The sequence below is a fragment of the Hemibagrus wyckioides genome, linkage group LG18 (genome assembly GCF_019097595.1).
Source record: "Hemibagrus wyckioides isolate EC202008001 linkage group LG18, SWU_Hwy_1.0, whole genome shotgun sequence".
Lineage (NCBI taxonomy): Eukaryota > Metazoa > Chordata > Actinopteri > Siluriformes > Bagridae > Hemibagrus > Hemibagrus wyckioides.
Window position 1 is genome coordinate 22,605,001 of NC_080727.1, and position 27,152 is coordinate 22,632,152.

At 39.2% G+C, this 27,152-nt stretch overlaps 2 protein-coding genes and 3 non-coding genes across 8 annotated transcripts in view; 2 read left to right on the forward strand and 3 right to left on the reverse strand.

Annotated features, from left to right (window-relative positions):
• The window catches only part of rap1gap2b (RAP1 GTPase activating protein 2b), a 43,884-nt gene extending 36,763 nt beyond the window's left edge, over nucleotides 1-7,121 (reverse strand). Inside the window, exon 1 of one of the 2 annotated variants that reach the window (XM_058415501.1) lies at nucleotides 6,865-7,121. In XM_058415501.1, coding sequence (XP_058271484.1) covers nucleotides 6,865-6,908 — 44 coding nt within the window. In that variant the 5' untranslated portion in view covers nucleotides 6,909-7,121. The remainder of the gene's footprint in view (nucleotides 1-6,864) is intronic. The other variant, XM_058415502.1, reaches the window with a different exon arrangement.
• st6gal1 (ST6 beta-galactosamide alpha-2,6-sialyltranferase 1) overlaps nucleotides 1-27,152 on the forward strand; it is a 36,325-nt gene that overhangs the window by 5,378 nt on the left and 3,795 nt on the right. Inside the window, exons 2-5 of one of the 3 annotated variants that reach the window (XM_058415513.1) lie at nucleotides 1,739-1,857; nucleotides 25,045-25,251; nucleotides 25,363-25,725; nucleotides 26,578-26,842. In XM_058415513.1, the coding sequence (XP_058271496.1) occupies nucleotides 1,819-1,857; nucleotides 25,045-25,251; nucleotides 25,363-25,725; nucleotides 26,578-26,842 (874 nt within the window). In that variant the 5' untranslated portion in view covers nucleotides 1,739-1,818. Of the gene's footprint in view, nucleotides 1-1,738; nucleotides 1,858-14,644; nucleotides 14,983-15,056; nucleotides 15,200-25,044; nucleotides 25,252-25,362; nucleotides 25,726-26,577; nucleotides 26,843-27,152 lie in introns of those variants that run through there. The other 2 variants (XM_058415514.1, XM_058415515.1) reach the window with 2 other exon arrangements.
• On the reverse strand, nucleotides 7,863-7,944 carry trnas-uga (transfer RNA serine (anticodon UGA)). The gene has a single exon. It is a non-coding gene; the product is annotated as a tRNA-Ser (tRNA).
• On the forward strand, nucleotides 12,195-12,266 carry trnaa-cgc (transfer RNA alanine (anticodon CGC)). The gene has a single exon. It is a non-coding gene; the product is annotated as a tRNA-Ala (tRNA).
• On the reverse strand, nucleotides 12,869-12,941 carry trnav-uac (transfer RNA valine (anticodon UAC)). Its single transcript has one exon. It is a non-coding gene; the product is annotated as a tRNA-Val (tRNA).

A 27,152-nucleotide genomic window follows, 5' to 3' on the forward strand; every position in this document is an offset into this window, starting at 1 on the left:
TTATATTTTTTGTCATATTTTTGTACCCTTAAATTCGGGTATTTAGTATTTTTTGTCATATTTCTTCTTATATTATTTATTACCTGTGCCTGTGGACACTGCTGGAAGCTGTAAATTTCCCTTTGGGATGAATAAAGTAGTATAGATAGTATCTATCTATCTATCTATCTATCTGTCTGTCTGTCTGTCTGTCTGTCTATCTATCTATCTATCTATCTAACTAACTAACTAATAATAATAATTTAAAAATCTGCCAGTGCTCAAAATCTCTGAACACGAGACTAACAAGAAACTTAACATAACCAAATAAGGTGGCACTGAAGGCACAAAAAGTAGATAGGAAACCCAGGAGATATGTACATACGTACAGAAAAGTGCAAACAACAACCAAGGGTCATGAACAGGGTGGAGCTGTGGCATGATCTACAAGAACCAGAAATATAAAAATAGATACAGTAAGCGGTGTATATGTATACTGGTAAGCTGATGCAGATGTGTTAGAACTAAAAAAGCACATATTACCTAATAAACTGGTAATATGGTATGTATGCAGTTGTAAATGCTTTAAAAAACATTTTTTCATTTTTTAAAAAACTCATTGTGTGTGTGTGTATTCATGTGCTTTTTTGGTCATAATTATGTAAATAATGTCCATAAGATATTATAAACAGACACACAGATGATTAGTCCAACATAAATTTAACCTCTATGAGCGATGCAAGCTTGCGTATAATCTCAGCATGTTGGTGGTATTAGGGGTCAGCAGTTTAGCATTTAGGGTTTAGTCATTATTACCTAGCCTAATCAGAACAATATTATTATTCAAAACTAACATGAACTAGCCATCCAAATAAGTCTATGCTAGCTAGCCAAAGGAAACGCTATACTAAACGCTGATATCCTTTCCAATCTGAAACTGCTTTTTTTCCCTTAACAATACGTCTAAAAGTGACCGAACTGAACAGAATGTTCTGTGATTAGCCTCAGCGCTCAGAGCCATGCAGCGTCTTCTACATAATGCAAGTTCATGGGTCAGTCTGTTTGCTAGATTACTAATTCATGAGTTATTCTTGTAATGCTAATTCACGAGTTTGCCTGTGAAGCACGATGCTAATTCAAGGATCGGCCTGTTTCCGATAATGCTAATTCATGCATTTGTTGGTCTTCTATAATGCTAATTCATTTGTCACATTTAAAAGCCTGCGGTCCACTTAAAGAGGTAATAGAGGACCGATTCTTCCGGATTGTGTCTGGAAGTTAAAGAAACAGCCTGAACGGTAAAAACGTCTTTTAGCATAATATGATTATTACAATTAATACAACTATTGTACCAAAAAATTATACTAACAAGCCTGGGTATGAATGTGTGAAGCTACATGAATAGAGGTCCAGTGCTGATTTCAGGGGACGTTTAATTTGTTGAACATTTTTCTGGCAATGTTCAGCAATTGAGAACCAAACCAATGTCTAAGCGGCTAGCACAAGTTTGTGACCCGCCTTATTTCCCCACATAGATCCATCCATGTGTAATTTTGCTGTCGGTTCCAGGTAGAGTGAGGCAGATTCGTGCAGGAAAGGTCATGCTTCTTAACACCAACACACAGAAATGCCTGAGTGAGATGTATCGTATACATAAACTACATAAACCTCAGAGGTAGATAACAGTGAACTAGTGAACACAACCAAGCTTTTACTATAAATACAGTGACCTTGTGATATGTATCTTTTTTCTTTTCAGAAAGGCCAGACATCTATGATGCTACAGGGTCACAGAGAAGTGGATAAACAGAGGCTGTGTGATTACAGAGTAGCCCAGGAATGAAAGGGACCAACTATAAAGAAGAGATCAACGAGAAAGTGAGTACATTTCTTTTACTGAGGCAGAAAACAAGTCGAGTACGGCAGAAAACAACTCATCTGAGGCAGGAAAATGAACCAGCTGATGCAGAAAGCAACCAAAGAACCCAGCTGTTAAATGAGCTGATAGTCATACAAAACATCTGTACTGATATATTAAACAAATGCTAATACTTTGTGCTACACACTCTTGTAATAAAGTCAAACTATGACGGATTTTATTTGCAATAACAATAGCTGAACTGAAGTGTCAGACTTTTACAAATTCAGTTTGTGTTAAACACCACAGCTAACATTTTTATCTTTTTAATTTGATCGATTTCAACACCTAATCAAAACAGACAAGTATCACACTCTCCGGCCAAATGCCTACACTTGAGGCACTGAATGTCAACGTAGCAATGCAGCAATGTCTAAGACAGTGGAGACAGATAAGCAATCCTGGCCTGATATATCAGGTATCATCGGTTTTAAACAGAATGATAAGGAGCTGCACATTACCCAATTCAAAATCCATGGAAATATCAGCATTTTACAGCTGAACATCCAACCTGCTGAAACATGTAGGTGTAAGCTGATACAGGAGGTAGCTGAGTGAGCAAGATTAACTAGACAGATCTTCTGATGCTTTACAGTCTGTAAGCTCTGTGCTAACCTTAAGATATTACTTAGATATTCAGTAACGTGTTGTGTTAAATACTCTAAGGGGCATCTTTCTTTTTTAGATACACTATATTGCCAAAAGTTTTGGGACCCCCCTCCAATTCATTGAATTCAGGGGTCGGGTTGAATTCACCTTTGGGATGAATTAGAGTGGAGACTGCGAGCCAGGCCAAAACTGGGACATCTTCCTTTACATGCACATGAATGTAATATAGAGTTGCTTTGCACCTATAACAGCTTCAACTCTGCATTTGTGAGGTCAGGCACTGATGTTGGACGAGAAGGTCTGAATTAGAGGTCTGTCTCCACTCTAATTCATCCCAAAGGTGTTCTATGGGGTTGAGGTCAGGACTCTGTGCAGGTCAGTCAAGTTCCTCCACAACAAACTCGCTCATCCATGTCTTGTCTATGGACCTTGCTTTGGTCACTGGTGTGCAGTCATGTTGGAACAGGAAGGGGTCATCCCCAAACTGTTCCCTCAAAGAGCATGACATTATCCAAAATTGATAATGGAAGATGTGTTCACTTTCCCATCGTTAAAAATCATTTTGAGAGCAATCACTCAAGCAGATATTACTCTTTCTATTCTTGCTCAGACTACTTGAGTAATTTTCAGGTTTATACATTTACTCAAGTGAATTCTTGCTACATTGGAAGTATTTTTACTCAAGGACTTTATCCACCACAATGTCTCTGTATGTTTTAACAGATACATGCAAGTGTGCATGTGTGTATAGACACCTGCCTTATCAGAATCAAAAATGAAACCACGCATATTTCTACTTCTCCTTTTTGTATCACGTGAATTTTTGCAAGCTCAGTACCTTGTTCCATTTGTGCTTTGTTTATGTGTGTGTGTGTGTGTGTGTGTGTGTGTCTGTGGGTGTGTTTTGACCGTGTTAGCTGTAGTGTGTTTTGGGGGCTTGCGGTTTGCCTGGGTGTGGTGGGGATGTGGGTGACAACAGAGGAAGGGTGTGTGTTCATGAGACAGATTTTCCCACAGCGAGTAAAAGCTGATGCACAGAAATGGCGTAAACAGATGAACAGATGATTCGAGCTAAACAGTGTGTGCAAACCAAAAGATGCAAAAAATCTTACTCTATCTAGCCTGTAAACCTGCCATGTTAACATTAGATAATTACACTATATAGCCATAACTATGTGAACATATCACCATCACTCCCCTAAGTGGGCAAAACTGCCACTAAGTAAAGCACACAATTGCACAAGCAAGATCCTTGACGACGTAACCCGGTACATGACAGGACATGCTGTTAACTGGGGAGGTGTGAAGTGGAATTAGTTGCATGTTCCAAAGTGTTTTATTCCTCTTACACCACAGTAATTGATATAGTCCTCATTGCAGAACCAAAATCCAGGATCTGAACCAAATGCTTCTATGAGGTTAACCCTTAACCCTAAACCTAACCTCTAAACCTTAAGCCATCAGACACTGTACCTCAGACACACTTATCTGATCAGTTCAGTTCCACCTGTAGGAGGGGCTAGATCAGGTCCAACTCCACCCACTCGTTTTTATGTTTAATGTAATGGAACTGTCAGTTATTTATACAACTCACAGCAAGTCGCACTAAACTTTAACCAGATGTTTGTGACATTCTTGACGAATGTCTTGAAGATGTAGAATGGGACAGATATTTTAAATGTATGTCTATGTATTTAGGAAAAAAGATTTTGGGTTAGACTGCCATTGTGTTAAGAGTGTAAGTGTAGAATTGTGAACATTTGGTCCTTCCAATGTACAAGCTGACAATGCATCAGTCTTACATAATATCTCCTTCTCCTATATATTTACAAATACGTTTCAAATATTTAACATCCATATAGAGGAACTGAGGAAACAGAGGCTTCTGCTATTTCTCCTACATTATTAACAACCCTGGCTCTCATGAAGGCATGAAGAGAAACAGTAGATATGCCAAAGTGAACAGAATGCTTGGTACACTGTTAGTCAGAGTGTGATATACTGTTTCTGTCATCACCTGGCACTAAACAAACACACTGAAGTCATCAGAACAAAAGTGAAGAGTTTCATTATAAACAAGTTTAACCAAGATGAACATTTCCTTAATGGTTCTTGAGAAGGTTAGGAGTTCTACCTTTCGGATAAGGTTCTAGCTTGAACTTTGATTGAATTAGAAATGGTTTTTGTGTTGTACGTCAAACCCTAGACACTAGCTGGAAGCCTTTTTAACGCTGATGATCTCGTCATCATGGCACCTGTTATTGGGTGGGATATATTAGGCAGTAAGTCAACATTTTGTCCTCAAAGTTGACAACTGTCATGTTAAGTGTCATGAATGTTAGAAGCAGGAAAAATGGACAAGCGTAAGAATTTCAGCGAGTTTGACAAAAGGCCAAATTGTGATGGCTAGACCACTGGATCAGAGCATCTCCAAAACTGCAGCTCTTGTGGGGTGTTCCCGGTCTGCAGTGGTCAGTATCTATCAAAAGTTGTCCAAGGAAGGAACAGTGGTGAACCGGCGACAGGGTCTTGATGCTCATGGGGAGCGAAGGCTGGCCCATGTGATCCGATCCGATACTGTTGCTCAAATTGCTGAAGAAGTTAACGCTGGTTCTGATAGAAAGGTGTCAGAATACACAGTGCAGGACGGGTCAGAGCTGTTTTGGCAGCAAAGAAGGTACCAACACAATAATAGGCACGTGGTCACAATGTTATGCCTGATCAGTGTATCTTGGCGAATCTACTGCAGTGGAGATGAGAAGAAACCCTGAAACCCTTTATTTAGGGTTAGAACAAGTGTATGTGGTTGCTTAGTGGTTAAGGTGCTACACTACTGATCAGATGGTTGTGAGTTTGGAGCCATTAACCCTCAGTTGGATAAAATGTGATAACTTGTAAGTCGCTCTGGATAAGGATGTAAACGTACCTGATTACACACTTCAGATATAGCTTGTTCTTTTGCCTGCTTGTAAGAGACAGAGTGCCTAGCTTTATAATGTTGATATAACAGCAGCCTGATGCTGAAGTGCTGAAGTGCTAGACAGCAGCGGTTTATGACCTGTGCGCTGAAATGCTTGAGCAGACAGAAAAGCGAGATAAGGTTGAAATATTCATACTCTTCATAAAAGCATGTTGTAGCTGTTGGTAAGCGCCCTCATAATCATCACTCACACAATCTATCAGTGCTGTTCCTCTTTTTGCTACGCCCGTTTCTCAGAACTGAACCTCCAAAGCACTCGGAAATGTCGTTCTTAAATGTTTAACTCCTCGAAGATTACAATCTGTATTATTGTACTACCAATGTGAGAAGCATTAATAACATTTTATTCAATGACATACAACTATCAGAAAGAATGACAGTTTTGGCTCATATCACATACGATTGTTAGGGGGTAGGTAGGTAGGTAGGTAGGTAGGTAGGTAGGTAGGTAGGTAGATAGATAGATAGATAGATAGATAGATAGATAGATACTTTATTCATCCCAATGGGAAATATACTCATTATTGATGTGTTACTCTGCAGCACCACCAAGTTGCAACTGTTGGGCCCTTGAGCAAGGCCCTTAACCCTCTCTGCTCCAGGGTCGCTGTATCATAGCTGACCCTGCGCTCTGACCCCAACCTCCAAGGATGGGATATGCGAAGAAAGAATTTCACTGTGCATTAATGTATATGTGACAAATAAAGGATATTTCTCTTTCTAAAGGTGTGTGTGTATAAAGGCTTGCTATCTAGCTAACATAGATTAAATCAAAATGAAATTGTGATTATTATTATACATTTTGTCAGATTTAGCCGCTATTAAGTTTACTGGATTTATAGGATTTGATGATGTATATCAGGCTATTTGAGATGGCAGTGGGGCCAGGGAGCATTGCCAAGTTGCATTTAAATACACATTCATAACACAACCCTTGTATTTTCAGTGAAGTTAAAGGAGTAGAAAGGTCCACAGTAGTCTTTTTTTAGTAGGACATTAAAACTCTACTATTCTTTACAGGTTACAGGATACTTTAGGAAACACCTAGCTCTAAAATATCTTGCATGTGAACTTGGGCCATAAGTTTGCATGCTGTAGCTTTCAGGACAGTAATACTTTTTTAAGGCATCTTCTGCACATTTATTTTTCCCCTTTGAGTAAAAAAATTATCTAAATTTAAACCCATGTTCATAATCATAAAAAAAATATTAATGCAATATAAAACTCATCATACAAATCATGCACACACAGTTTCTGTCTCAGCTTTGCTTGCACACACACACAAACACACACACACACACACACAGAGCATCTGGTACACACTCTGTCTAGTTAGCGCACAGCTAGCAGCTGATGCTGGTGCATGTGAGGCACCTACCATCCAAATCCTCCGAAGGATACGCTCCTCTTCCTCCTCAGCATGGTTGCCTTCTTCCCACTCTTTGTTCCTCTCCCTCTTACTCTGGATGCTCACTCCCTCGTCCCTCTGTGGTGAGGTGTGTAGGTCTCTTTCTCTTCCTCCACTAATTTTACTTCAGCCCCCACCCTCTCTCTCTCTCTCTCTCTCTGTGTGTGACAGTTTTTAAAAACCTGCACTTGCTATATGTTGCCACTCCCTCACTTTAACACTCAACTCCACACATGCTGAGAGTGAGCAAGAAATAGAGAGAGGGAGGAAGGAAGGGTGGGAGAGGTGGGGCTGGATGCAGTCATTGCTCTCTCTCTCTGTCTCTTTCTCACTCTTGTTTTCTCTCACCACTTTCTCTGGCCTACTCTGAGCCGTCCACTGCTGGAATGAAAACAAAACAAGCCAGTGATTATTCATGAGCTTTATTTATGTACCTATTTATTGGGTTAAATTAAGATATTGATCACAGGCACCACTTGTCATTTAAGTCATCATTCATTATTTAATTTCTTATAACCACAGCCAGTTAATGCTTCGTGAATGGGCTGACTGCAATGGGGCACAGACAGACAAGTGAAGGTTTTTCTGGTTTTATTACAATCAATAATTACCACATAAATACAGGAAGATGACGAAAGACTGGAATATTTCCCAGACTCTGAAGAAAGAATTGTAAAAATGTAAGTTAGACAGTCTGTGTTGTTTCAAGAGAGCAATATGATTGAGGGTGAGTGTCCATAGTAATCAGGTGAAGAGCTCACTCTGCAAGCAAGATTTAATGGATTATTTCACACATACGTATTGATCACAGGTACAAAAGGATTTATTTCTGTTTCAGCCTCAGCATGGTCAGGCTCCATTGCTGGTCATCCACTGTCACATACGGATAAAAGAAAGCTACTAAACATACAAAAGAGAGATAAATATCAAATTACACATGGAGAAAGAGAGAAAAAGCTGAGCACCTGCGCTGCGAGCAGGGTTCGAACCTGCGCGGGGAGACCCCATTGGATTTCAAGTCCAACGCCTTAACCACTCGGCCATCGCAGCTTGAAACCACATTCACTGCAAGGGACTTTAAAACGATACAAGTCCAAATCCAGCTCCAATCAAAATATTTGTCCAGTCAATATGTATATATCCAACATATACGGTGTATAATATATATATTATATATACATAACAAAATATAATGTAGTGTATTGTTAATACTGCTGTCTTCACTGTCCCAGACACAACATCTGACCATGGCTTTTACCCATCGTCCATCATGAAGTTGAAACATACACACTCAATGTTGAGGATTTTACTTGTTAATTTGTCGTTTTGACTTCCTACATTTAAAGCCCTAAAAAGGGGGACGAAGGAGAAGCGTTTCTGAGAAGATATACCAAGTACCGTAGCTAAGGGTATCCCATAAATCGGTTCCTACAATTTATTAAACCTTGAGCCTTGCCATTTCAGGGGAAATTAATTTGACTAATTTTGCAAAAAAAACCCCAAAAAAGACATATTTTACCACTTTACGAGATTAAGGAGTGTTTAGTGAGTCGGGTTGTGTTCTCCGGGCGCATTTTTGATGACGTAACCTCACATCAGTTCAGTTGCCATGTGACATAGATTTTTAGCACCACGGCGCCCCCTGGCGGCCTTTCATAGCTTTTGTGGAGGTAAAAAATTTATGCTAGGCCCTCACCAACAACAATCACATTATTTTTATGTGCAAGAATGAACAGAATTAACAGTGGTGGGCAAAGTATACATCTCCCGTACTTAGGTGAAAGTACAGATACCCCATTTAATCATATCGTGTGTAGTATCTTATTGTCTGCAATATGTTCCCTAGCACCTTTTTTGTACTTTGAATACATTTTATATATATAGAATATTTAATTTCATTCATTTTTCATTTACCTGTCATTTATATTTTTAAATACATTTGTATATATAGATTATTTCTTTATTTTTCATTTATATTTACTTTGCCTAGAACCCGACAGAACACCTTTGGGATGAATTAGAGTGGAGACTGTGAGCCAGACCTTCTCATCATCACAACATCAGTGCCTGACCTCACAAATGTGCTTCTGGAGAAATGGTCAAAAATTTCCATAAACACACTCCTAAACCTTGTGGAAAGCCTTCCCAGAAGAGGTGAAGCTGTTATAGGTGTAAAGGGCGGGACAACTCCATATTACACTCATGTGCAGGTAAAGGCGGACGTCCCAAAACTTTTGGCCTGGCTCTCAGTCTCCGCTCTAATTCATCCCAAAGGTGTTCTATGGGGTTGAGGTCAGGACTCTGTGCAGGCCAGTCAAGTTCCTCCACACCAAACTCACTCATCCATGTCTTTATGGATCTTGCTTTGGTCACTAGTGTGCAGTCATGTTGGAACAGGAAGGGGTCATCCCCAAACTGTTCCCACAAAGAGCATGAAATTGTCCAAAATGTCTTGGTATGAAACTGAAGCATTAAGAGTTCCTTTCACTGGAACTAAGGGGCCGAGTCCAACCCCTGAAAAACAACACCTGAATTCAATGATTTGGAGGGGTGTCCCAAAACTTTTGGCAATATAGTATATGAATTACCACAGCTGGACTTGGTAACTCATACAGAGTAACTAATGTGTGCTGGACACTCACTTCCACACTTCCTGGGAATCAGTTTTAAACAAATGACCAGTGAGGTTCTGAGCACATTGACTTTAACAGAAACTTGAAGCTTTACAGATTCAAATGGCGAAAAAAGGTTCAAATTCAGTCAGTATTTCAGTATTTAGTAAATAATGCCTTGGTGTCTGGTCAAATATCAACAGTAAAAGTTGAGCTATTTGGTCATTAAGTTACTGTTTAAGATTAATAACGTTAATAAGGACTGCTGCTCAAGAGTTACATTAGCATAACTGGAGCGTAATTAGCCGTGCACGAGACAATAAAGATAATGATAATTCACATACACAATAAAAAAAAACTTCATTGTTTCGAGCTAACATTATGTTTCATATTAAATGAAATCTCCATGATTATGAAGAAGTTCTCACCTCTACATGTTTTCTCAAATATGATGCTGAAGTCTTGTAAGAAGAAATCGTATATATTTCTGAGGCAGAGCAGGTAGATTCATATGAAAGACTCTTTCTTCTGTTCTATAACTTCTTATAAATCCTGCAGGTCAGGTCATGTGTGGGCAGGTGGAGGGATGGGGTCAGGGTTTCCTTCCATCGTGGTCTACAGTATTTCAGGTTGTAACACTAGTTTTAACGCTTTACTGGACCGTCGGTTCGAAAACAACGCGCACGCGCACTCCGGCTCGGTTTTATTGACAATTACATTACGTTTATGCAGAGTCAATATTTGCAGTGTTGACCCTTCTTTTTCAACACCTCTGCAATTCGCACTGGCACGCGGTCAATCAGCTCCTGACTGTCGGCAGCCCAGTCTTGCATAATCAATTCTTAGAGTTTGTGGGTTTTTGCTTGTCCACCCACCTCTTGAGGATTGACCACAAGTTCTCAGTGGGATTAAGGGCTGAGGAGTTTCCTGGCCATGGACGATGTTTTGTTCCCCAAGCCACTTAGTTATCACAGGTGCTCCATCATGCTGGGAAAGGCTTTGTTTGTCACCAAACTGTTCTTAGATGGTTGGGAGAAGTTGCTCTTGGAGGATGTTTTTGTACCATTCTTTATTCATGGTTAGGCAAAATTGTGAGCAAGCCCACTCCCTTAGCTAAGACATGAATGGTCTCAGGATGCTTTACTGTTAACATGACACAGGACTGATGGTAGAGCTCACCTTTTATTCTCCACACAAGCTTTTTTCCAGATGCCCCAAACAATCGGAAAGGGGATTCATCAGAGAAAATGACTTTACCCCAGTCCTCAGCAGTACAATCCCTGAAGCTTTTGCAGAATATCAGTCTCGCCCTGATGTTTTTCCTGGAGAGAAGTGGCTTCTTTGCTGCCCTTCTTGACACCAGGCCATCCTCCAAAAGCCTTCGCCTCACTGTGCATACAAGATGCACTCACACCTGCCTGCTGCCATTCCTGAGCAAGCTCTGCACTGGTGCTGCCCCGATCCTGCAGCTCAATCAACTTTAGGAGATGGTCCTGGCGTTTGCTGGACTTTCCTGGGCATCCTGAAGCCTTCTTCACAGCAACTGAACCTCTCTCCTTGAAGTTCTTGATTTAGGTGCAATCTTACCAGCAGCAATATCCTTGCCTTTGAATCCCTTTTTGTGCAAACTAATGACAACTGAACATGTTTCCTTACAGGTAGCCATGGCTAACAATGAAGAGCAATGATTTTAAACACCATTCTCTCATTATAAAGCTTCCAGTCTGTTATTCTAACTCGATCAGCATGACAGAGTGATCTCCAGCCTTGTCCTCAACACCTTATCTACACTCTCAGCTGTGTTAACGAGAGAATCACTCACATCATGTCAGCTGGTCCTTTTGAGGCAGGGCTGAGATGCAGTTGGAATGTTTTTTTTTTTTTGCGATTAAGTTTATTAATATTTATGTCATTCTCAAAACTTTTGGCCATGGCTGTAATTCTCCACTACTTCAAAATTTCGTGGAGTGAAAGTCTCAAAGAATTTATATACTTTAGTAAAATACAGGTACTGAAAAAAGATACTTAAGTGCAGTAACGAATTACATTTGCTCTGTTACTGGCCACCACTGAGAATTAATAATTCATTATAATGCATGTGGAATTTCTGTATGTTTTACTTGGATATATTTAGACTCTGCCTCACATATGCCTGAGATCGAATGAATCTTCTTTTAATAGAAGATATTTACTAATACCACCTGAATGACCAGCAGACATATCACATATCAGACATTATAAGCTTTTATATTCGATAAAGTCATCATTTGCATCCTTTATTAAATATCTATTGTTTTGCAGTTGACTTTGAGGGCATCTACTTTTGGCTTGCTCCAAACTGTAGAGTCAAAATGAAGTAATCTGATCTTTAATTATCTTAATTTAACTTACTTAACCTGGTACAAAGTGAGAGAAACCTTTACACCTTAATGATTTCTTAGATCTTACTTTCCTAACCACAAGGAGGCGCCTTGCGATTATACATGATCCTTTTTACCATATGACGTCTATGTCCAAGTCTCAGACACTTGAAAAAAAAATCAATTAAAAGATTTTAGATGACAGGTTAATTAATAATTTAGGCTATTGTTCTATGTTATTGTTCTTTGTTAACCCCACTCCTTCAATTAGACAGTTCAATTATCATGTCTTCAAAAAGACCTCTCTGCAGTGGCTCGTATGTCACGTGGGGATGTAGCTCAGTGGTAGAGCGCATGCTTCGCATGTATGAGGTCCCGGGTTCAATCCCCGGCATCTCCACAACTTTTCAACCAGAGGACGCGCTTTATCTTTGGTAAAACCAATTTCACTAAAAAAACAGACAGACAAAAGGAAAGTATATATTATAGTAGAACGTGCTCGCTATCTGTATTCCAGCTAGCAGGGTTTTTTTCTTCAGTTTTCAGTGCTTTCGTACTTAGCTGACTGGAATGGCTGCTCACTAACAAAGAACAGAACTTTTTATATTTATATACGTAATGTATTAATTCAGTATAGCCTATTAATTTGCCCATAATTTTTTTTTAACCAAATTGGTTAATCTGAAGAAAAAAAAACCCACACACGTGTCAATTCAGTGCTCTGGAATCTTCTTTTTTTTTTACTAAGAAAGAAAACACCCAAAATAGCAAATCTGGCTGAGTTTCGGCTTTCAGTTTTCCCCACATACCACATTAAAGTCGCTCTGGAACTTCTGCCAGATGTCGTAAATGTAATTTTACTTGCAAATGTAAGCTATATAAAGAGGTATTTACTTGAATTGCAAATTCAAATGGTCTCTATGTTAAAAATGCAGTAATGCGTAATATGTTTTCTTTCTTTTATTTTTTTTTAGATTAAAAACGACAAAAAAAAAATTATCGTGGTTCCACTGGGGCTCGAACCCAGGACCTTCTGCGTGTAAAGCAGACGTGATAACCGCTACACTATGGAACCAGCTGAACGGAACCTCAAACAAATTCTTTAAATAGGTATCAGGAATTCTATTTATAGTAAAAGACTAGTACAAAATACAAAGACTATTGATCATGCTTGTCTTTAGACATATATTGATTGTCTATTTCAGGGCTCAATAGATAACGGGCCAGAAAATATAGGCTATCAGGGGCGTAATTTCCACTGTGGACAGCAAACCCCCCTCCCTCCCACTGTGTTTGCGGCACAATCAGAGATAAAACACCGGATGACTTTAATGTCATCATGACTGAAAAGAAAGAAAGGAGATGTGAGCTGGTTGATTCAGTAAATTAGCTCAGGTCAGGATAATCATATTTACTGTCTACACCTGTTGATGTTAGCCTAACTTTGACTGAGCTAACGTTAACATACACTGTTGTTGCTAGGCAACTTCACACTGTTAGCTAAATATTTAATGTAGATTAGAACATTCTTACCATGAAAACGAGCTGACTTTAAACCGAGCATTTTCTCTCAGCAGTGTGTGACCAGCAGACTCTGGATGTTTATGGAAGTTTAATGTTAGACTCAATATGGTCATAACTCAGTGGTTTATATCAGAGGACAAATGAGGTGGACAGTTAGGACACATGGAGAGATGGGATTGAATGGACAGACGGAGGACAATGCAAAATGTTCTTTATATTGAAGATCATTTTCTTTTATTGAATTAATAGATTATAATATATCTAAGAACAAAACTACTTTCATATTGTTTTTTAACTTTTCAAAATTTTTAAACAGTGGGTTTGATACTGAGGTCAGTGCTGTGTGGAGTGGACCTTTCCCACGGTCAAGCCAACAGGCTTTCCTTCCTGTAGACATTTGGTAAGTTACCCTCAGAAGCCCCTAGATGAAATGCCCCTTCTGTGTACATGAGTGTGGTGAATGGTGCCCTGCAATAGCCGTCCCCTCCATGGTGACATCGCTCACAATTTGATGAAATGTTAGCTGTGGGTGATACCACTGATCGGCTAGCATGTTTCACAGCGACTTTTTGTCCTTAGCTCTGTGTTGTTATGTTGTTTTATGTAGGACCAGGGTCTCATGTCACTATGTACTACGTCAGCCATATATGGTCGAAATGACAATAAAAGCTTCTTGACTTGACAGACTCCACTCTTCCTCCAGTCTCTTCCACAGTTTGGTAAATGTGGTAGGTCTTACATTGACACTTCCTCCTTGTAGGACAGGCGTAAAAAGCATTTCACTACGTCGTACTGTGTATGATTTTGTATGTGATGAAGAAAATTTGAATTTGAAATTTTTCTACTAGGAACACACACACACACACACACACACTCCCCATTTCTCACACTTACACTCACTCAGTATAATTTCACGGTTACTTCCACAATTAATATCTTGATATTTGAAGATAAGCACAACAAACAAACAAACAAACAAATAAATTTAAATTAATGTTTCACCCCCCCCCACTCTTTCTCTCTCTTCCACACTTGATATTTGAAGATAAGCACAACAACCGAAATGTAATGTTTCACTAGTAAACGACATGTTTCACAGGCGCACAGTGTACAGTATGAATCGTTATGAATCTTTGACGCCTTTGGGTCTCTTCCTGATGCAAGCTCGCGTGCAGAAATGCTCAAAAGAAGAAAGAAAGAAAGACTCAATCAGAATGCGCAGCGGTTTGGGAGGTGGGAGGAGGGAGGGGAGGGCGGGGGAGTGGGGTGGTAAATAAATATGGCGGATCTGCACCATTCAGGGCAATAAGTGGTTTAATCGACCGGATAAGAAAAAAAAAACCAGAGCATGTTAGCTAGAAAGAAAAGAGAAGCAAAAATCGCCATGTTGTTTTTTTTATTTTTTATTATGAAGCGCGCGTGACCATCCTGTCATGGACCCTATTGTCCGTCTCTTTGGGCTACAAATGGATCTCTCCGTTCCGACTGCTTGATGCGTCTTTAACAAAACAAAACGAAACAAAACAGTATTCATAGGCAGGGTCATATTAAAATAAAATAAATTTGTAACAAAGAAGAATATGGGATACAAGGTAAGGGCGCATTTTGTTTTTTTTCTCTCACGTGCATGACCACGATAGAATGAAATCGAACGGTCACGCGCCTCCGAGCGGTTCGCATCCTCCTCATGAATAAACACACAGTGTCTAACCTTCAACCGCATAAACGCCGGCACACCGGACACGCACCAGGGCAGTGGTTTTCACCGTTGATGGCTCACGGAAAAATCTTACAATAATAATAATCCAGGTCGGTGTCAGTACACGCATGGAGAGAGGTTTATCTTGATTAGATGATTATCCAGGCCTACTGTCTTCTAAAACCCGATGCAAATTTCAGTGCTGTGATTTGTCTTCATGTTCATTAATTAATACTAATGGCTAATCCATTCACCCAGTACTTTCTGTTCTATACTTTTCAGTATATCTTCATTATACCGGTTAGACGCGGAACGTGCTCTGAGATCCACTTAGTTGATGCTGTGTTATGGTTTTTGTGCATTTGCATTTGATTCATAATTTTTTCTTTCTCTTTTGCTGGTGAGGGTCACAGTGGTATCAAGGCTGACTTCCGTATCGCTGACCAGGTCCTTTTAGTGTTGATAAAGTTTTAAGTATTGGTTCTGGTTTGTTTGTTTGATTATTTATTTATTTATTTATATGTTGTTTTTAAGGAGATTCTGCATTTATGCATCAGTTGAAAAGTTAGGATCGGAATTAAATACCCATCTTTCATGCACCTACACATCATTTTTGTAACAGCAGTAAAGTACGGAATAGTGATATTCTCGATATTCTCTAATATTTGCAGCTGTCACCTAGACAGGATGCTGTCTTGCATGCTGTGGTAAAAACCAAAGAAAACAGTATCTGGCTTTGTAAATAGGTAGTTTTAGGTTTCTGTCTGCTTGCAGCGTTAATGTGCTGGAAAACTAATGCTTCAAAAAAATAAAAATCTTTCAAAGATTGTGCCATCAGGTTGGGGATTTTGTAAATGCTAACCCTAGATTGATTGATTTTTTACACAAATATGACGTTATTGTGCTTCATGAAATGTATGGATCATCCTCCTGATGTTATTAAGCACTTCGTGAACGTGTTAAATGTTGTTTTAACATTTCGCGCTAGACATTTTGAAGACCTTAGCTTTCTTCTTATCCCACTCACAACACAATCAGCTGAAGTGAGAAATCTAACCGTAACCTCCAGTATATCTTTCAGAATTTCATGAACAAATAATGATATTTTTTCACTGCATCAAAGTGAGCATGTACTCTTTCACCAAACCAAAAACAAAAAGTTTTCTAAAAATACAAGCCAAGCTACATGTCAACAGTCCGAGAGTGAGAGAGAGAGAGAATGAGAACGAGAACGAGAACGAACAAACTGATGGAGTTATATTTCACCAGCATGTAAAACATGAAACACCTGCAAACTGCCTGTTTCTTAGTTTCAGTTTCACCCATTGTTGTTTACTTTAATTAGAAGGAACTTCATTTCGAAATGATCATTTATAGTTTTCAGGTTTACAAAAGGACAGCTCATGTTGGACATTTGGGGAACAAAGTTAGGGAGGACAGATTAAGATGATTTGGACATGTTCAGAGGAGGGAGAGTGAGTATATTAGTAGGAGAATATTGGACATGGAGCTGCCAGGCAGGAGGCAATGGTTGTAATAAGGCAGGAGGTATATGGATGTAATAAATGAAGATATGGAGCTAGTGTTGAGGATGCAGATGATACGTGGAGAGAGATGATTCGCTGTGGCCACCCCTGAATGGAAAAGCCCGAATAAGAAGATTTATAGTTTTCAGGTTGTTAATCGAATTATTTTTAATTTTTTAATGGCTCTTTAAATCACTCTCGTTAACATAAGACAGAATGAAATAAATTCTAGAAACACAGATGGACAAAATCAGAGGCTATGTTCACGTCACAGGTCACTTTTCTGTAGCCATGTGACTATGGTCAAAGATCAGACACAGATCCAATAGTAGAACATCTGTTATTTAACCTAACTACTAAGTTAATGGACCTGTGGGTTTACGTTCTGTTTGAACAACTTGAACCTCAACTTGAATATAATGCCAAACTGGTCAAGTATATGAAGATGAGTCCTGAAATGCTCGAGCCTGTGTAAACAAAAGCGCACAAGAAAACATACTTGTATTGCTATCTCCTTCCCTAAATATCTTTACCGTAAGAGGAAATATGAGCCTAAATTTTCATGCTTTTTTTTGTTTTTCTTCATGCTTATCCTTTTCAAGGTCATTCAGGGCGGCTTTTCCCTCAGCTACCTACCGTGGCATGACGGTACTTCCTGGTTTTGTCTATTTTGTACACACGCTATCCAAACCTCAGATCATCAACGTAAAAAAAATAAAATAGAAACCCACCCCCAAACGTCCTAAATGAGTCTCTGATGTGCTTCTTTAGGAACCTTGAGAACAGCTTCAGTCTCTGAACCTTTGTCTCTGTAATCAATCAATTTTTATTTCTTTTGATGGATATATAGTGTGCTGCTTGTTGAGACGTTTTATTGTTCTTCACACTGCCCCGAAAGCTTCTATTTAAGTTATATCAAGATTCAACAAGGTTGACGGTAATAAATCCTGGGTTGTGTTTGTAGGCTATTGGAATTTGTTTAAAGAAACAGTCAAATGCGTAAAAATACAGAAGTACTTTTTCATGATAGTTGTAGATTAGCAACTGAAGCGTTTGACTCGTTACTTTCTTTGCGATCAGCACAGAGCAACACTTACTCGTTCTCTTCGTTTTTTGTTTCACATTTGTGTTGCTGAGTTTCCTGTGAGGTTTTTGGCTGTTTTGTCAGCACATTCTTCCTGTATCTGTTTACAACCGACTGTTTATTCATCTCTCTGCATCATCTGTGTATTTATTCACTTTTATTTCTCACACTTTTGCAGTCTCTACTCTTAGGATTTGCCTTGAAATTGCCAATCAAAGGCAATGGTGCTGTGTAAAAAGGAACTACAGCATCGTCTTCTATACAAGTCACCTAATAAAACATCTTAAACATACACCGACCAGGCATAACATTATGACCACCTGCCTAATATTGTTGGTCCCCCTTTTGCTGCCAAACTAGCCCTGACCCATCCTTCACTGTGTATTTTGACCCCTTTCTATCAGAACCAGCATTAACTTCTTCAGCAATTTGAGTAAAAGTAGCTCGTCTGTTGGATCGGATCACACGAGCCAGCCTTCTCTCCCCATGTGCATCAATGAGCCTTGACCGCCCCTGACCCTGTTGCCGGTACTGTTCCTTCCTTGGGCCACTTTTGATAGATACTGACCACTGCAGACTGGGAACACCCCACAAGAGCTGCAGTTAGGGAGATGCTCTGCTCCAGTGGTCTAGCCATCACAATTCGCTCAAATCCTTACGCTTGTCCATTTTTCCTGCTTCTAACACATCAACTTTGAGGACAAAATGTTGACTTCCTGCCTAATATATCCCACCCACTAACAGGTGCCATGATGAGGAGATCATTAGTCTTATTCACATCACCTGGAACTGGTCATAATGTTATGCCTGATTGGTGTATAACTAAGCACAAAGAGTTCCTATACACTCCTATATCTAAATGTATACCAGAAATAAAAGAAGCTCTTATAAAAACAAAAACTTGCTTCACGCACCGCTGTAATTAAGCATACTTCACTGCAATGCACTGCCTATTCGATATAAGATAACTAATGTAGCTAGCTAATGTGCTTCATTTACAGTTAAAAAGCTAACGTCATAAAGAGCAAGCCTAATAGCTCTTTTCATGAGCACTGTGGGAGATGTAAACAACCATAAATAAAATGTTTTGGTGAAATTTTGTGATTTATGATTCTTGATTTAATTTAATCTTATGGCATCTCTGTTTTGTGCCAACATCCGGTAATTTTTCTGCCAAGGATGAATTTAATCAACTGAAGCGGTTTCTCCTGACATATTTATACCTGAGAATTACAAAAACTGTAAAGTTAAATCTTTATAAATAGACCTTAAGGAACTCTGTAAAAACTACGATTCCACCCTGGACTTTCTATGTGAACAAAACAAACAGTCCTGTCTGACCTCAACTGGGGGAAAGGTTCCTCCTATGCAGCACTTGTTTGACAGGTTTTCTTGTCCATCAGCTGAACAAACTCCTTTGATAATGTGGATATGAAGGACTGCAGCGACGTAGGAGCTGATTGACAATAAGCAGGGACCATTTCAATGGTCAATACACACTGCCAGGTCCTCTGCCCGTGAGAGGTCTGTCATCATGATCTTCAACTGATCTTCAAATGATGCTCTAAAATTGGTGACCTATAGGCGCAGTGTTAAAATGACAGTAAGCTATGGAATAAAATCACTGTCAAAAATAATCGTACATAATTCAGAACATTTGTGTGTAATTATTATTTTTATTATTATTTTTCGTCACTGTTCATTATTATTATTATTATTATTATTATTATTATTATTATTATTATTATTCGCTACTCCTAAACGGTAATAGCTAGAAACATGGTTCTAACGCTAAAATGTTGCGCATGTTGTGCTTAAGTGTGCTATTACTTTTCATGCTGATAAGTATTATAGTTTATTTTATATTAATTTTTGAATGCTTTTTTCACGGACTTCACTTCCTGATTTACATACGGACTAGCTGTGACGTCAGCTAGAGTGAGTGAAGAGGTTTGTTTTTTTTTAAGGTTGTATCGTCTTTAAACTGTTGCTACAGCTTGGATTCTAACTCTTACAGCCACATACTACCTTAAACTTTAGCTACGCTTCACTTCCTGGGTTTCGTACGGATATTTAAACATAACGCATACCGTTACTGTTAATTGCTCAGTCATACGTTCACACAAAAAAACCAGAAATAATCCCAGAGCTTTAAAAGGAAAGAAAGTTGAGAGACCACACGATTTTCCACAATTCTCCTAGATCACTATGCGTGTTTTTTCACAGAAACCAGGATTCTGTTATCACACATAAAATGAGACGAGATGAGATCAAATGAGATATGATAATCATTTATTCGTAAATGCGCACCGAAAGAAAAAGGAAAAGATAATATTAAGGCAAATTGATAACTTAAAATTCTATGAGATATTATATTAAGACTTAAAAATGACTCTACATGAAAGATAAGCAACTAAATTACAAAAAGTATATAATATACATTAATGATAATACTAATAACAATAACTTTCAATCTGTTATAAAGATATACAAAAATATATGGAGGACTAGGAGGAGAAGAAGAAGAAATTTGTAATCTTGTTGTAATATTAAGCATAAACAGATTATATGGAAGATCTGTTGTAGATCATAAGATGGCAACACTACCTACTGAGCCACCCTACATACACAAATTCCTCTCCAACTTCCAAAGAATGAGAAATGAGTTGTCTGAGGGAAATGTACTTTAGCGATTCATTTTGTAAACGATTTTAAGATTTCTACAATTGATCCAAAAATGTTCCATATGTGAGGAATGGATTTTTGATGATGTTGAGCTTTCAGTAATGTTCCCTTTATCCATCAGAATGGAGGGAAAATGTGATCTCAGTGATATGGACTGTGGCATGATTTTGGGTTTGTTTGAGTATTTCTCCAATCTCCTGGGTTTTTTTTTTTTTTTTTTTTTTTTTTTTACAAACAATAGTCGTAAAAGTAGTCTAATAGTAGATTTCTGCCGAGGCACACAGATGGTTAGGGTCATAATTTGGCTTCAACAGCATGAATCCATAGATTTCTGTCAACAATCCAGACTGGTAGAGGTGGTATAAATTAAAATTTTATTGATTACATACACAAAAAGCACTGCAGGACATTTTTCATATTTTTCAGAAGTCCATGACAGATTAAAGTAGAATTTACAATAAAACTAGTTGTTACCTATATAGGTAGGAAAAGGGAAAATACACTATATTGCCAAAAATTTTGGGACACCCCTCCAAATCATTGAATTCAGGGGTTGGGCCCCTTAGTTCCAGTGAAAGGAACTCTTAATGCTTCAGCTTCATACCAAGACATTTTGGACAATTTCATGCTCTTTGTGGGAACAGTTTGGGGATGACCCCTTCCTGTTCCAACGCTTCTAGAGGAATGGTCAAAAATTCCCATAAACCCACTCAAGCCTTCCCAGAAGAGTTGAAGCTGTTATAGCTGCAAACGGTGAGCCAACTCCTATATTAATTTCATGTGCATGTAAAGGCAGACGTCCCAAAAGGTTTGGCAACATAGTGTACATAGAAACAATATGACTGGTATTTTAAATAAAGTGCAGATGTATGTAACTGAGTACAATGTATTCTGTTCAGAAACAGGCGGAAGTAGTGGGTGTTATCCTGAAAAGTCCAGGCCTGTTGTTGTCCAGCTGAGGGCCAGATAACCTGTGGGAAGTCTTTGCCTTCAGGGAGTGGAAGTACTTCCCTAACCGTGACACAAAGAAGGGTGTATTGTGTATAAGTCTTTCTATTCCTGTTCTCAGCTCAGTGCCACCTTCTTCCTGTTGATAGTGAATTATCTGCTTATCCATGCGACAGTTCAAAGATTAGGCTGTGCTGCTTACTGCCTGTTCCATCCTTCCTCCTAAAAGCTACTAAGCACATTAGAGGGCAATGTATAGTGCATTGTAATAGCGTGAGTAAGATTTGCCTGGCACATTGAGGGCCTGTTAATGCTAATCATTGATTGAATGACACCGGAGTATTTCATCTGATCATGCGCATCACTTACAATCGTCTAAAGGCGGCTTTCATGTCACAAAGCAAACGTCATCTCAGATTGGTTTCAATCTTATAATGAGATCTTTGAGATCAGTGGCCTTCCCGGTCACCAGAACTGAAGCCAACAGAACGTCTCTGGGATTTGGTAGAACGTATTTGAAAAATCTGCAGGAACTGAGTGATGCATCAGTATGGACCAGAATGAATGTACCTGATATATGCAAATAAATAACACAGCAAATGAAGAACATTAGGCCAGGGATACTCTCTCTACTGTTTCTACAGTCTGAAATGTTTTTGTTGCTAAGAAACCACTTGGTGAAGTATTGAATTTTGGCAAGGAACCTGCTTCATTTTGATCAGAAATGTCATTGTGCATATGTTTTTGTTCCTTTGGCTGGTCACTGTTACCACAGCAAAGCCATCTGGTCTGCATGTTTGATTTGGCAAAGGTTTTTATCCTGGATGCCCCTCTTTATACACCTCTCCCATTTTGTCTGGGCTTGGGAACACCATCCACAGTTTCCTGCTTGGGAATTGAACACAGACTGTGGCAATGAGGGCACAGGATCATGCCACTGGACCATCAGGGGACGAGTTAAAACGTGCACATAATTTTTAATTGGTCTATTTGCCTTCCAGGATAAAGTACAAGAACCTGTGACGGGAATAAATGTAGATTTATTGCAAAAATAAATAAGTAAATCTGATGTAAAAGTATAATATACCGTATTGTTACAGAACTCAAAATGCCTTGTAGGTGCTACCTAAACATTTATAGACTTAAACTTGTTTTGCAGCTCCTGTTCTCATGGCAATCAATTTCTAATCAAGGACAAGTTCGGAGAGAGAAAGGAATGTAGGCCGTTGATCTTTCTTTTTGATTCCCGTCACATGAGGAGCAGTGTAGCTCTTAGTTACCTTTTCATGCTCTATTATGTTTATTTTTGCTCCTTACCCAGCCATCAGGTTTGCTCACATCTCAAGGAATTTTGGCCCACTCCTCTTTGCAGATCCTCTCCAAGTCATTTTGTGGCTGACCCTTCAGCTCCCTCCACAGATTTTCTATGGGATTAAGGTCTGGAGACTGGCTAGGCCACTACAGGACCTTAATGTGCTTCTTTTTGAACCACTCCTTTGTTGCCTTGGCCGTGTGTTTTGGGTCATTGTCAGGCTGGAATATCCATCCATGACCCATTTTCAATGCCCTGGCTGAGGGAAGGAGGTTCTCATCCAAGATTTAATGGTACATGGCCCCGTCCATCGTCCCTTTGATGCGGTGCAGTTGTCCTGTCACCTGGAGGATGGTGTACTTGGAGTCATAGGCAGCATTCCTCCTCCTCCAAACACGGCGAGTTGAGTTGATGCCAAAGAGCTGGATTTTGGTCTCATTTGACCACAACACTTTCACCCATTTCTCCTCTGAATCATTCAGATATTCACTGGCAAACTTCAGATGAGCCTGTACATGTGCTTTCTTTAGCAGGGGGACGTTGCGGGCGCTACTGGATTTCAGTCTTTCACGGTGTAGTGTGTTACCAATTGTTTTCTTGGTGACTGTGGTCCCAGCTGCCTTGAGATCATGACAAAATCCTCCAGTGTAATTCTGGGCTGATTCCTCACCGTTCTCATGATCATTGAAACTCCATGAGGTGAGATCTTGCATGGAGCCCCAGACCGAGGAAGATTGACGGTCTTCTGGTAGTTCCCAGAATATCAAAGTCCACAAAAGGGGGTAGAGCGTTTTCGTATTTAGCTCCTAAACTTTGGACTAGTCTTCCTGACAGTGTTCGGAGCTCAGACACAGTCTCCCAGTTTAAACGTAGACTAAAGACTTATCTCTTTAGCCTGGCATACATTTAACACATCCCATAACCTTGTGCTCCAGTACATCTGATTAAATGCACATTATCATCTAGTACTGCTAATATTATGAACAGCAGCTACGCTAATGCTGTTCCATTGTTTCCCTTCTTCTACCCATCCCGAGGCATACAGAGATGGACCAGCTCCAGCCGGGTTCTGCTTTGTGAGGATTGGGGATTGTGGACAACAACCTCCTTATTGATTTACATAACATTCTGCACATGCTGTATCTGCATCACACAGTTGTCACCCAAATGAGGATAGGTTCCGTTTTGAGTCTGGTTCCTCTCAAGGTTTCTTCCTCATACCATCTAAGGGAGTTTTTCCTTGCCACAGTCGCCTCAGTCACCTCAGGCTTGCTCACTTGGGATAACATCTAGGACTTTTTGTTTGTTGATTTCTTATGTTGTTTCTCATGTAAAGCTGCTTTGAGACAATGCTCTTTGTTAAAAGCGCTATACAAAAATAAATTGAATTGAATTGAATTGAACTTGATGTAAAACTTCAAAACAGGAAAACAGGATCCTGTTATTGTACAAAATATGCATAATTTTTCTTTTTTTACTGCAGATTAAAATGGATCCACCCGCTACACTTCCTTTTCTGCTCACCTGTCACGTAAATGATTAGAGTGAATATAGCAGACTTTTCAAAACCCACATTTTTCAGCTCGAGTTCACGGAGTCCTCTGTCCTGAATGGTTTATGGTTACCTTTCAGTTCATGACTAAACAGCTTGATAATTAGCTGATCAGTTAGAGCAAGTATAATATATGTACGTTAACAGGTAAAGGGTGTGTATTACAAGTACACACAAACTCAGTGACACTGCAAAGCAATTATAAGCACGAAAGCTCTTCGTCTGGTTAACAGCTTAAACTGCGTCCTCTCCCAAGGTTTATCTCCGTGTTAAATACCTAGGTGTAAAATCTGCACCTGATCTCAACTTGCAAGCGATCAAACATGTAAATCTAGCATGTTTTATGTTGCAGCCCCATTTAGTGCTGTTTGCCTAACAAATAGACAGTGAGAGCTGATGCACAGAGACGGAGGAATTCTAATACCACGTCCTAAATTAAAATGAATTGTCATCACATGAATAAGGATGCTCTGAATGCACTTTTAATTAATGGATCTGAAACGGCTTCATGGGTTTGTGATGTGAAATTCGAGTGAGAATAAAAAAAAAAAATTAAAAAACACATCTCATCAGAAGATCTCTCTTTTTTTTTTTTTTTTTCTGAATCATTAACAGTGAAGCACAATGTGCATTTAATGTTTAAAAAAAGTTTATCTTAAAAATGAGGATCTAAGTGGACTTATAGTGGACTTCACACTTGGGAAGTTACAACAGTCTTAAAATATATCCAGCCTTTTTTTTTTTTTTCTTTTGATGGTCCACTTTCTCCTTCATGCTGTCCTGATAATTTAACACCCAGCACGTATGTCCTACATATAAATTCACTTGATTGTCTGTGTCGTTTCTAGGTCCCAGGTGCTGCAATGGATCGTGTTAGCCTGCTTTGGCGGTTGAGGCGTCGAGCTCGTCGAGGGGTTTTGTGCATGGCCCTATTTTGCATGACCATGGCTGTACTGTATACTCTGTGTGCTGAAAATAGTGTACCCGTCACTGATGCCATATTTGGGGTGAGGGCAAGGACTCGAGCACAGCCAAGGGCACACTCCATTGTAAAGGTATGGATATTTACTTCCCATATATGTGCCAGAGTACACACATTTCAGAGGCAGTATACAAGATGACAGCAAAACATATCTTAATCCAGTTTAGTTCTGTCACCGATACAGGTTCTTCGCGGAGCAGGCGGATCAAAACCGATGTATGTGGACCCTCAAAAACTCCCAGGTGTTATTCCCGGAGATCCTCAAAAACCTATTCCTGTCCTCTCATCCTTAAACTATTCAATGGAGGCAAGGCAAAAGCAGCAGCATCCAGAGGGCAAAGAAAAGGAGCGACATGGGCTTCTCGCCTGGTTATTGGGCAGACCGTTGAGGCGTGCACTTGAGACTATTCTGGGGGGCCGAAGGAGAGCAGATGCAGCCAGTCAGAATGCCGATGATTTTTTTGTCGCCAAGGGAGTGATATGGAATGATGAGATGTCCAGTAGTATGCTTGGCAAAAGACTGAAGAAAGTGGTACAGAATTATCAGGTGAGAAGTGAATGAAGATCTCCGGTGGAACATAAAAATTGTGCCAGAAGTAAAAGGCACTTACCAAGAAGAATCAGCAGCCACCCATTTTCATTAATATACTGTATATAATGGGTTATAATGAGTACTTCAAACCATGACCTCAGCAGGATTTGGTATTTTTGACTAGCAGTTACAGTGTCAGATATTCTACTTGGGTACATGGGTGCCTCTATTTAAACACCAATGTTAAGAAAAGATGGTTAAAGTTGAATATAAACTGGTATCAAGAACCTGTGTTTGCTTTATTGGCAATCATTTCCAGCAGATTACACAGTGCTGTGGAAATATTACAATATTGCCCATATAGCGTGTGTTAGACTGCCAGAGAATGTTTGACCAAATCCTCATGACTTCTCCAGCAAATCAGCAGAGTCCATATTATGACTGGACATCACCCTTTAAAGAAAAAACATGCGATTACAAGAAAATCAGAATAAGAACTGTCCGGCTAACATGCACCAATCTCGCGTACTAAACTTTATTTTTTTTTATTGTTGCTTTCTTTATTATTAAATATAAATAATTATACATTTATGGGTGTTGGTCAAAAGTTTTCAGAGTTTATATTTATTAAAAACTGTGCACTATAATCTAAAAATAATGAAAATATACTAAATAGTCTAGTAATAATAACTAATAATATGAATCATATATATTGATGAACTTTATCCTCGATAATCCAATCTTAAAACCCGCAGGAGTTAAACAAAGTTGCATAACATGCATACCACTGGAACGGTTTCACTCAAGATGTCTTGTTCCGTTATTTTTGGCTCTGAGCTTCTGTACTATTTGCCTTCTCTCTTTCAGGCGATGAATAAATATGGTGTGGCTTTCTCCAACTCAGAAGGTGGAAAAAGACGACAAAAACTGAGTGGCCCCCAGCTTCTGTGCCAACTCAAAATGATGGTGAAAATCACCACGTTAACACCAGAGATGGAACCCTTTAGTAAATTTCCCTGGGCCTCCCTGCTGCCTGCGAAACCCCTGATGTCTGCACTTGGCCCATTTAAAACCTGCGCAGTTGTGTCATCGGCAGGGTCTCTGCGGAACTCCGGACTGGGGAAAGAGATCGGTGTGTATGATTTCCATGTTAATTAACAGAACAATCTCATTTTAAAAAATGTATTTGCATTCAAATAAAACTATTCTATTAAACGAAAACATAATCAATTAGCCACTTTGGTGTCTGAAGAGCTATGCGGATAATCCATCGTTTCTTTTATAAGAAAAATAAAACAACAAGGGCGTCAAAGACCTTAATAAAGAAGTTGTTTATTGAAGTGACAAAATACCTGAAGTACTTTGGGATCATCAGAGTCAAAAAGAAGGCAGGTCAAATCTTGCTTAAACATTTTATACAGTGTTTTCCGTGTGTAATTTAA